This window comes from Ptychodera flava, chromosome 10, assembly GCF_041260155.1.
Source record: "Ptychodera flava strain L36383 chromosome 10, AS_Pfla_20210202, whole genome shotgun sequence".
Classification (NCBI taxonomy): Eukaryota; Metazoa; Hemichordata; class Enteropneusta; family Ptychoderidae; genus Ptychodera; species Ptychodera flava.
In genome coordinates this window covers 40,615,609-40,628,297 of record NC_091937.1, presented here as the reverse complement: position 1 = coordinate 40,628,297, position 12,689 = coordinate 40,615,609, and the positions used below count along the sequence as shown (strand labels likewise).

The window sequence follows — 12,689 nt, the reverse complement described above, 5'->3', positions numbered from 1 at the left end:
GTCTGTTTGTCTGACCCCCCTCTCTCTCTCTCTCTCTCTCTCTCTCTCTCTCTCTCTCTCTCTCTCTCTCTCTCTCTCTCTCTCTCTCAACTCACAAATCAAAACTCGGTCTCAATCTTCCTAACTGACACACCACACACACACACACACACACACACACTCTCTCTCTCTCTCTCTCTCTCTCTCTTCTTATGCTTTATGACAGAATGCATTTCGAACGATTTCAAAATAGGAGATGACCATCAGACTAGCAATTTACAGTGAAGCCGCCATGCTATCGACAGTCGACCAAAGAGTAAAAATGCATCGTCCTAATTGAAACTGAAAATGGCTTGGGTTACTTAGCCATGCTTACTTTTGGAAACCAGGCAGCGATGTAGTTTGTTTGTTGGTTTTAATTTGAATGAATCACGGAAAATGAATGAGGGAAAAGTGAATTAGATCTAAGACGTAAGCAACGAATGTGACATGTTTTAAATTTTTAGAATATTTTAAAATGTATATCCATGAAATAACACTGTAAAGACATGATGTACCACAATCTTGTCACTCTGCCTTCATTGATGACCTGCTGGTGTTCTTTACTGGTCACTTCGTTGATCCTTTTATCTTTGTAAACCACAGAAGTGGGGGCCAAATTTCCATGAGCATTTCATCCCCGAAAAAGAAAATCAACACCTCCATAAAATTTTCCGTATTTTTAGGGCTCTGGCTATGTAGGCCTTTGAAGCAATTTACTGGGCGGGACATAGGTATGACAGCCTGAAAACGCTAATGCATGTAACGTACGTTACCTTAGACTAATCTGGCAAAGAGCCAGGGGACGTGTACTTTACATAAAGTGTCAATTCCAGCAAACTAGTTTTGATAATGTAATGCATCATCCACTCTATCATGCCGAACTTAAAATCACCCTTTGTAGAAGTATTCGCCGTGCAGTTCCATTTGTGAAAGTAAATACAAAATACGAATGTAGCACCTGGCAACCATAGTGGACCTCTAAAAGTGCTGCATCTGTGTCGTATTTTGATAAACCATGAATCGAATGAAATGTTTATCATGTAACAAAAAGTGCATCTTATGCAGAGATATCATTAAGTGTCGTTGGCTGGCTAGTGCAATGCAGAGAGAGAGAGAGAGAGAGAGAGAGAGAGAGAGAGAGAGAGAGAGAGAGAGAGAGAGAGAGAGAGAGATGGGATGTGTTTTCCAGATGCAACCTCGTGGTTGAAAACACCACACAGCGTAAAGGCCTGGGCGAGGGGCATTTACCCGAGTGGGTGCGTTCACTCGAAAATACGGTTTCAAAAGATGTTGCATTCGATGAATTCCAGCAGTCGAAGTATAATATATTATAGACCCAGGACTTATTTTTCTATATGTATGGAGGTAACAGTCGATGCTATTATAAAGGGATGGAATTTTGCGAATATATGAGTCAGTGAAGCACACAGATGTAGAGAAAATTTTGCATTATTACTTTTTTTGAGTCACATCTAGATTGTCAGGGTAATAATGATACCAGAAAACAATGATTTTATTTGCTTGAAATATGATATTTTTTCTATTCTGTCCCATAAATCATATCGAAATGCGAGGTATTCAGCTTGTCAACAGTGCCTGTATTCCGTTATTTCGGATATAGCCTATACGAGTATGGCGAGAACGTCCGGCTTTGGCTACGCCGGAGTTGGGAGGCGGCGTAGCCAAAGCCGGACACTCTCGCCATACTCGTAGGGCTACTTCGGATAGTGTTCTTTACCACTGAATTCGTTGGGACCAGAATTCTTTCATCAACGACGACACTGCATATCGTGGGCAATGCTTTCTGTTCTATTATATCATCGCTTTAGACCGGGGCATGTCCCAACCGACCACTAATTACAGTCTCAGATGATGGGACGTTTGTTTGTCTGTGAGGTGTGAATAAAATGACTACACCTGTCCAGTAGAGTTTGTGATGGATGTCAAGATATGCCACCTCCCCGCTAAGTTTTATGCCAATTTAGGTTAAAAGAAAATTAAATTCGGTATGAAGGAATGGGAAAAAAACTGTGCAATAAGGAAGGATCCTTATAGGCGACGAGACAGCACAGTGTAGATCACATATCTACACTTGGAGTTGCCAATGTGGTATACGCATTAAGAACACTCCGAGCCTTTAGTGTGGATAAGTTGCAGTTGTTGTGATATTAATCTGACGATGGATGGGGGCTGTGGGTATATCAAAATTCATGCCAAATTCTAACTTTTACACAGACATAAGATTCCCCACGTTGGTGATAAACGACGCTGACGCCACAGCCCACACCGATTGAGTATTCATAACATGACTGACGCAAACGTGCGGGTACAAACAATAAGTGAGAATAAGGATAAAAAGGACTGAGAGAAAGAGAAAAGGGAAGATTGACGTTGGAGGAGATCCCTTGACGACCTGAAGACCACGCAGGACCAGACAACTGCTCGGCACTCCTCTCCTCTACGGCTTAGACGTTTTGGTTCCCACTACTCCCGACTATTTTGTTAGTTAGGCCATTTTTATCAGGGCAGCAGTTTACGTTAGTTGGCTTATTTTATTAAATTTACACATTTCAGTTTGCACCATAAATTCCCAGTGTTGGCGTCGATCCATTCAGATGTCATTCTGTGTAGGTACCTCTCAGCTAAGTCTTAGCCAAGCGAGTTAAATCCAGCAAATGAGTGAAATTCCCCCATTATATTCCCCGCTCAACCCCCCCCCCCCCGCGTGACACAGCAGTAAGTGATAAGCACAACTCATACATTCTCACAGTGATCTGATTTTATTACTTTGACAGTGACTTTGAAACGCAGGATTACGAAGTAACGACTAAATAGAAACCTAGGGATACCGCGAAGAACTTGAATCTGCTTCCAACATTTTTGACACATATTCTGTTTAAGGAGGTGACAATGACAAAGGGGAAATGAGCGCCCGCACAAGTATTGCTGAAAATCTTCTTGCATAGTTGAAAACGTCTTCATGCAATTTTCATCATCATTGTCAATCTGCAACCCTTGGATGTTTCATTTGGAATGCGTCTCTACTTTTCGATACAAGATACAAGTTTGGTGGGGCACGACACTTGATCATGACAATATATCGCATTTATTCGTTGAGAGCGAAGAATATGCAGCAGAGCTTCGGACCGTCAAATTGACTCAACGGCGATTAATAGCAGACGTGGTCGCATGAAGCTGTAAGAAAAACAAGTGACCGATAAACTTCAAGTAAAACGCATTAAAGAACAACAAGTAATTCTTAGAGCGGTTGGTCACAGTGAAAAAATACAATTTTCTTCCACGTTCGTTCATTTTTATTTTTTTCAAATCATGCTAACTCCCGCCAAAACTTTACTCATATTTAGTCTTTAAAGGGACAAAGTCGGCCATTTTTCATGAATTTTGTTTGATACGAGATACTACTTATATCGTTTGACATGTTGAAAGGTACTGAATGAATTGGTGAGCATGCATATATTCGACCCCGGTTTTAGACACGATACATGAAACCATCGCGAAAATGAATTAATGGTCATGACCATTAATTCATTTTCGTCATGGTTTCAGTTACTTTATCTAAAACTGGGGTCGAATATATGCATGAGCACCCATTCATTCAGTATCTTTCAACATGTTAAACAATACAATTAGTATCTTGCATCAAACGAAATCCATGAAAAATGGCCGACTTTGTCCCTTCAATTGAAGAGATAATGTTTTGGTTAAGCTAGAAAGTTGCACAGTTGAATTACAATAAACTGTTATTTTTTCCTTAAGATTTCTGACCATTACTTTCCTTCCAAAGAGAGAACGGTCGATGCATAAGAGTCTGCAGATAGACGGCTGTAACAATATCTGTACTAATGGAACACGTGACATCTCAGGCTCTCCGTAGACGGCAGTGATGGTACAGTAAGTTACACTCACTGCCTGCATCAAATTGTGGGGAACAGAAGAATTATACCAGGGGATGCGATGACTATATTGTATCAGATATCTGAGGTCTATACTTACTGGCTTTCTGACAAATGTAGCCCTTCTCAGAAGTACAGTATTCATCGTCGTACTTGAAACTTTTCTTGGTCCTGAAATTCAAAAGAAAACACATCATGAAATTTTACATCTTTGTTGTATGCTAGCGGCAATGGTGGGAATATACACCTGTAAACTCTACATCCACTGAGACATATCAGCATGGATATTCCCTGTCTCATTGAAATCTCAATGAAATCGTCAAATTTCTTGACCCTGATCAGCGAGCTCTGTCAATAAATTATGGACATACAACTCACCATAACTGGACGCAATTTTGTCCCGAGTCGTCTTTCTTTTTGTTATCATTAGGTTGGCCTGGTGCCCATTTTGCAAATTTCTTACACATCGGATAAACCCATTCGAACGCTGTTTCGTCGTGAGTACTTCCATCAAGACTCCTGTCGGGATCATAGAAGCCGATCCAAAATCCAAACCCATGGCAGGATTCCTCGTCCATTCCAGCTCCTTTTATCTCAGTTTTCGATTGCTTCCACAGTGCCTTAGTATGCATCGTTGCAAGCCAACCACCGTCTGCGTTGCATGAATCATTGGCAGCCTGCCAGGTAGTCTCCGAACACACGGCAGTGTACTGGTAACATTCACATCGTCTGTAAGTTGCTGAACACAAAGCATGTGGCACATTAATAAAGCAAGAATTTTCACACTATCAAGTTAATAATTCCAGCAATATATGAATGTATTCAATCAAATCATTTTTAAGGTTTTCAATGTATTCCCCGGAACAGCAATAGTAAGTTTGAATTTTGAATTCTTTCAGAGTGAACAGATTTGTACGTGTAATCTTTGCGATGTGTGGTGTTATATCCTGTAACGATTTTGGCAGTGTCAAATGTAAGTGCAATGCCATGGAAATTACGTTTCTTACGAGATGTGCTGAAAAACAAGTGCGACTTCTAGAAAATTTATATCTGGAAAAAATGTCAACACTGCATATAGGATTGCACTTGTTTTGCCAAGGTATCTACTGCCCGGCACTGCATTCATCGACGTTAACTTAAAATGCTGGCTATATAAGAGTTACTGGTGCCTGATGAATGCTCAGGTCGAGGCCCTTCTACATCGCATCACTGTGATCTGGTGAAACTCGTTTTTTTTTCATGCCATGAAGGCAATTCAAAAATTATTGTCTCTTTTAGTGCGATCCATGCATAAGTTAAGATAGAATGCGCCCTCGAAACAGATATTCTTACTTTTAATTTTTACAATTTTTTTTTTTTTTTGATATACCACTTGTAGGGTTCATTTAAACACGATTGGAACTAATTTGGGATTATTCGATTTTCATATTTTTCAATTTCTCAAAAGTTTTAGGTGCCCTATAGTTGAATGCTGCAATATTACAAATTACTCATAAAAACAAGTGTATAACTTAAAAAGAAAAGCAGATGAGCTTACATTTGCAGATCAAACAGACATTACTTCAACATCCAATTATCCAAATTATTTCCAATCGTGTTAATTTTAAAGCCCTTGGTGTGAGAAAACTTTTCACCGGCTTAGGTTTTCGAAATTAAAAAAATAATTTTTCTGCATAGAGTTAACTCAGGGATGGCGGCCATTTCGAATGACAAATATCAGTAAATATTGGGTAATTTGTATTTCTAGTAACAATCAAGAATAAAAATGGGGAGTCACCGTGCAAATGATTTGCACGGCGACTCCCGATTTTTATTCTTGATTTTGAAAGAGAATGGTTGAAGGATTCGTCTAGGAAAGTTTGGGCAAAAGTTTAAATCTTTCACGTTCGAGGCGCATACTACCTTCAAGTTGTCCTTGGAATGTTTCATTAATTAATATCAACGGTAAGTTTTCACAATTTTCCACTTTTCGCATTGATTATAATGCACAACAATTCATCTGTTCGAAACAATCATAAGAAAAGCATTTTGTACTGGGATTTAGGACTACAGAATCTCGTACAAAATTTAAGCCGTTTGATTTAAAGGTACACTGTCACCTATTTCAATTTTGCCACAGTTACCATGGAAAGAGAAAATCTAATCAATCACAGATTTTAAGCGGGTGGCCGCTTTTTAAAAACAGCGCCCTCGCATGGGCATTGTGATTACCAAGGAACGCCCCTTTGACCATATATGGGCATATTTGGATTACAGGTGACTGTATACCTTTAATGTTTTCCATATTGGCTTATTCGAAAACACAAATTAAGAACTTATCTCATCTTTGTGACTTAGTTTTAATTGAAAGACTGAGTTCATTCTCAGATAGATTAAGGTAGTATGTGCCTCGAAACTGAAAGACTTAAACTTTTGCTCAAACTTTCCTAGAAGAATCTTTCAACCATTCTCTTTCAAAACCAAGATTACAAATTCGGGGTCATCGTGTAAATTTTGGTACCAGAGAAACAAATAATCAAAGATTTATCGATATTTAAAAATCAAAATGGCCGCCATAGCCGTGTTAACTCTATGGAGAAAAATAACATTTTTGAATTTCGAAAAACCAAATGTGCTACACCAAGAGCTTTAAAATTAACCCCCACAAGTGGCAAATTTCGCTGATCTTCTTAAGGTCTTTCTTCATTTTCATCATACTAACTTTTCAAAGTTTTCAAGTGAATATAATGTAATCTGTTGAAAACGATCATAAGATACCATTTTATAATATGATTGAATAATCAATGGGCATTCTGCAAGAATCGCGAGTCAGTCGTGTGAGTTGTTTTGCTCTGACGTCATTCTTTATTGAAGGAGAAAGATATATTAAGAACAACCACTTCATTTTCTGTTCACCTTCACGGAACCATACGTTCATTAATGATGATGAGAAAAATACTGCAAATTGAGTCTTCAATACCATTTTTCTACTATATATGGTCATAATTGAGCAATAACGTTCGAATACCAAAGAGTTGACCTGTTTTTCCATAGCGTGGACATCTTTTCTACGAGAGGGAGATATCGGATCATCTAGTCTAAACGTTGTTGTAATTATCGTACCTTCAGGTGGCGGTATTTCAGGCATTTTGAATAAACATACTGGGGGACAGAGAAGGCGAATTTCATAATCAAAACAGTCTCCAGTCTGTTGACTGTGGAAGCACATAAATCCGGTGTTCAAATCGCAGGTCAGGGAAACTTGGCTGGTTGATCATGCGGAATGTGAGGGTCGACGGCCAGCCTGCATTCGATGGCGATAGCTTGCAGGGAGCAGATTTTAATTTTTATCGGACAGGGCAAATGTCGGTTGGTTGGCCTTGGGACACGGATTGGGCAAAAAACGAGAAGACGGGAAGTTACTTGTAAAACGGGGATAGGGAAATTGAGCCTATTAAAAAAATTAAATGTGGGTATGGTGTTTCCGGGGAGAGGAACATCACAAGGCAAGAGAGCTTCATATCTGCAAGGGAATAATAAAATAAGGGAATTTTTAAGGGCAGGGGAAATCGAGAAGTTTTTTCGCCACAGGGCAGGGAGCTTCAAAAATTGACAATTGGGAAGGGAAACAGGCAAAATACGTCGGGAGTGGGTAAAAATGAAGTTTGAGTGCGGGAACGTAAGAGGAAAAATTTTCAGTTCGAGGGAAAATTATGATCAGCTCATTAATTATCCTCTTGATTTAAAATTGGCCAGTTCACATTACTTGCACAATATATGATAAGGACTTCTTTAATTGTGCATTGTTTGTTGGCTGCACCTCATAAACAGTCTAGTGAGAATCACGTTTCAACTTCATACCTTCAGTCACGGTAGTGGACACGGTAGTTGACACAGTAGTGAGGTGGAGTAACCGTGCTTCAGATGTCTGTTGTATAGGTTAAGTAATCGTTGCGGAATTGCCGCATACTGGACAGAGAAGGCGAATTTCATAATCAAAACAGTCTCCAGTCTGTTGGCTGTGGAAGCACAAAAATCCGGTGTTCAAATCGCAGGTCAGGGAAACTTGGCTGGTTTGATCATGCGGAGTATGAGGGTCGACGGCCAGCCTGCATTCGATGGCGATTGGGTTGTCGCAGAATCCATAGGTGCCTCGCAATTGATTAATGATTTCAAACTCGCCTATCGAGTTTGGGTCCAAAGGCTGGCCATTTCGTCACTCATCCAGATTGTCCACTCCGAACAGCCACCGTTGTTGTCAAAGTACGAGAATATGAACAAGTTAAGATTAAGATAGTGTCAAGAGAAATGTAAAGCCCGGTTCAGAAACACGCATGCAAGCCTTATAGTGAGAGCTGTCAGAACAGGCGATGACTGGGCAAGACGAACGGAAAATGACGAAAATCATATAAATAATCGTCACTGGTGAGGAAGAGCATGGGAACACACAGTAAGATGTTTGTTGTCACGTGATCAGGTTAGTTTATTTAAAAGTTTAAAAGTTTATTATTATTATTATTATTATTATTATTATTATTATTATGGTTTATTTCATACTCAATTTGTGACCCAAAGGTCAAATAGAATGAGTGTACAATATATAAAAAAAGTCAAAATAAACAACACAGTTTTTTTTGTGTGTAAAAATCTATATAAGAAATAGAACAAACTTTAAATACTCCAGTTAAAAGATTGATATAAACATTAAAAAGTCCACCGAGAGACAGACGGTCAAATAAACTGATAGAAAATAACAATCACAATTACAACTGATGCCGGAGAAGGAATTTATGAACTCTGGAGCAATCTCATACTGTAAACCACTTGACTTCATTCTTTACGTCTTATACGGGTTTTAAATTAATCTTGTTTTTATTCCTCGTTGAATACCCATGACATGATGTAGAGGGAATATGATAATTAAGCTTATGATCCGGTTTTAAGATTTTACTGGCAAATTGTTTACACATTTTCTGACGTCTTATTTCAAGCGTGTCGAGCTTCAACGATGAAAGCGATTCCCTGTAAGACAGACATGGATAAATAACTGGTAGTTATGAGTTTGGTTCTTGGATAAAGAACCATCGGTGCTTTCCACACAACTGTTTCGAGGTGCCTATGTCCAAAATGGAGCCGAAGTAATTCGCTGTCTGCAATCCATTATCGTGCAGGCGTTCACTGACACAAACTTATCGCTGCTACGACGTAACAAGAGGAGGGTTGAAATCATAAAAAAATAATGTGGACTCTTGTGTAGGTCTGATTCAACCGCCGTAAATAGATATTCAGTACTGCCATACAGAGACAGCGCCAACACCTATTTCATTTAGCCATCTTTATATTTTGACATCGTAAAGCGACTTACAATTCACTGACTGATTGTCGTATCTTATATGTAGAAAGAAACAGAACTGGAAGTGTCCACGTGAACTTGTTTATTGAATACTGAACCATGGCTAGGCCTCACGGCCCAGCCACTGATACATCAGTCTGTGAGTCTGTTATGACGATGGATGACAGTCAATCCTTCCTCTGAATGTCTGACGTCATTCAACCATTCTTAGTTTGACTCCTTTCACTGACATTTGTGCAGAGCAAGTGCAACTGTAACCTTTGAAAAGTCGCTACGATGAGAAAAACTATGGAGGGCATCTCCTGTTGGAAGAGATTGCATATCTGTTGTTTGCCGCCGTTTACTTGACACACTGATTATAGAAGAGTTCTTTAAAATGAAAGCGGAGGGAAAATGAATGTCCCGATAGACCATGTTCCGAACCGCGCGAGACATTCCGGGATATCGCGAGAATATGTGGTTCGCAGTAGACGTGTTCTCGCAACACAGGACAAACTGCATAAAACAGGACAAGTCGCTAATTACGTTAAATACTGCATAAAATATATGAAGTTGCAATCTTTGCTCAGTTCTGCGCTTTTTCTAGTTCCATACAAAGTTTGACTTGTATTACTAAGCTGGAAACCTGTTTCTACGGGCATGTATTAAAGTCTCGCGAGATCTCGCAATCAGCGTAACATCGTCTATTGTATAGAATCCTGTAGTTTGTCGGAGTGGACCAATATTCCTGACATTTGCCGAGTTTCTATATTATACATTACAATTGATATAACGCAACACATCAGCGCCCTCAACATTAGAAAGTTCTAGGGAAAACGGAATGCAATGCCAAAGTTTTTTTCCACTCCTTTGTTGTGATTGTCGAGAAAGAAGATATGTTAGAGATGCAAATTTGTCTGACGTTTGACATTATAATACAAATTTACCGAGGTTCACTTCTTGGGCATGCGTCGCATGATGTTTGCCGGAATGGTGCTAAGAATTGAAAGATGTATAACTCACTATGCACTTTATGCAAATGATAAAGAATTTGAAGTTCTATTCAGCGGTTTTCAGTCTTGGTCACATTTACGTTGAGAGAACAGGCATCGATAAGTCTGTGTACAAGAGCGTAGCCATCTCAAAGGGACAAGGTAGGTAGTTAGGGTATATAATCATGGGTCCACTGACAATGTTCAACTTTCCCGGCATCATAATGATTTAACTTATTGTTTGGTTTTGTCTATTTGCATTATGTTTGAACATTTCTTGGAAAGTTCGATTCTCTATCTATACTTTCTGAAATCAACTGTGTATATATCTTGTTCATAGGTTTTGTTAATTAGGGACAACGGGGGAATATGTTTCTAAAAGCCAGTTCTTTATCTATTACCACAATCCTGTTTATTAAAGTGAGATTAAAGAAGAAACACGATAATAACTTCAAAGTCATCGCTTGACATACCACAAATTTGCAAAGTTGTTGGCTTTGCTTTTCATTAAATAGTGTATTTTCAAAGTATCTTACCTGTATCAGCATAGGCCTGATGTATGGCCACAACCACTAAAATCACTGTTGCAGCATTCATCGTGTCTCGTGGTGATTCTATTGATTATCGTTTGACGAATGATAGAAAAATAGAAATTATTAGAAAGAAATGCTTAGAGAAAAAGGAAAATGCAATTATGGAAAATAACTAGAAAGTAACCGACCAGAGAGTCTGCACCCTGATTTTTCTCAATTCAAGTAGACTTAAAACAACGAGAAGGCTTTACGCGATGCGCGCTGACTATGTAGTTTCTGCTGCTCGATGCACTTCTTGAATGGCTTTCATAAATATTATTTCCCTTATTTGAACAAATTTTGGATAATTTGATCTTCATAGTTTTCAAATTTCTCAAAAGTGTTAGGTGCCCTATAGCTGAATGTTGCAATATTACAAATTACTCCTAATAAAACAGTATGTAACTTAAAAAGAAAAATTGATGACGTTACATTTACAGATTAAATCGACATTACTTCACCACCAAATTATCCCAAATTAGTTCCAATCGTGTTCCTTTCAAATTTTAGGTCTACAGATGTTTTAAATATTTTTTTTTTTTATGTTCCAGTCTTTCATTTCACTCCAGGGTCTCCTGATGCAGAACTAATAATGGACATTTTGAGGGGTACGTAGAAGATTAAAATCAGATTCGAGCAACAGATGTAATAGACAGGAGCTTAAACTCGAAAAGTTTCCTACCACAGAAACGCTTAAGAGGAATAGAAATAATACAATGGGTTCCAATTGCTCTTTAGAAGCAAAGACAAATGTAGTCACATTCACGTATGACAGTAGTCTTGCCATCCGAGTCAGCCGTAAGTTTAAGATGCGCCATCAAGCGTGTTTGCGCAATTGGGGCGATGTTCTGTGCCGAGTCAGGACAAAGTTTTAAACAATCTTTGAACATCTGCTCAAAAGGTTAGTTAGACGACAAGAATACGTTTATATCGGGAAAGCATGGCACTTCTGGTGTTTGTGTAAACTGCAAAATATCCCGATACCAAAGACGCTGGCTACTTCAGGAGCTTCTTCGTCTGAATCAACAGAAATAAATCGAGAACCACAAAAAATATCTACACGCAATTAAGACTACACGTATAGAAGAGTAGCTCGCCCTTTCGAACACTTGTGAAAACCTACGCGAATTCTGGTTTTAAGGTAAGCTTAATATGCGCCTCGAAAGTGACTGACTCAAACTTTTGCTCAAACTTTCTTCGATGAATCTTTCTACATTCTCTTTCAAAATCAGTGATAAAGATCGGGGTCACCGTGCAAATTTTGATACTAGAAAAACAATTTACCCAAGATATTTGAATTTCAAAATGACCGCCATCCCTGTGTGACTCTATGGAGAAAAATAAAATTTCGATTTTGTAAAAACTGAGACGGTTAAAAGGTTTTATTACACAAGAGCTTTAAAATGAACCCCCGCAAGTGTAGCATCAGAAAAAATTTTGAAAATTTTCAGGGTCCAAATATCTATTCCCGGTCCGCATTCTACCTTAACTAACTATGCATGCACTGATCGAAAGCGTTTATGATGTGAACAAAACTCTGAGACAAATTTCACTTACCGGAACTGTGGAAAACCAGCTTGAGAATGACAGTTGATCAACTTGGGTTACCAATGAACACTGTATGCAACGTCGGGGTATATATAAGAATTGAAAACTACCGAAGGCAAACAGCCGTACATCATCGGAGCGGTCCATACTGACTGGAACATCGAGTGTTATTTTCACCACCTTTTTCTTGAAACGAAAATTTATTTAATAATGCCTAATGGCTCTGATAAAGACCAGAAAGACCCCTTTGGTGGCAGGTATATATGATTGTCAACATCATACATCAGCCGTTCAGAATCATAGAAATTTTCTAATTGTGTGATCAAGATGG

At 38.8% G+C, this 12,689-nt stretch overlaps 1 protein-coding gene across 1 annotated transcript; it reads right to left on the bottom strand.

The window, feature by feature from the left end:
- Positions 1 to 2,782: 2,782 nt before the first annotated feature.
- On the bottom strand, positions 2,783 to 12,689 carry LOC139142807 (E-selectin-like). Its single transcript, XM_070712975.1, has 5 exons — positions 12,368 to 12,689; positions 10,775 to 10,852; positions 4,314 to 4,674; positions 4,036 to 4,106; positions 2,783 to 3,216 (listed from the first exon to the last, which is right to left on the bottom strand). Exons 2-5 carry the CDS (start codon positions 10,833 to 10,835, stop codon positions 3,191 to 3,193), a joined length of 519 nt encoding a protein of 172 aa, XP_070569076.1. The 5' UTR covers positions 10,836 to 10,852; positions 12,368 to 12,689; the 3' UTR covers positions 2,783 to 3,190.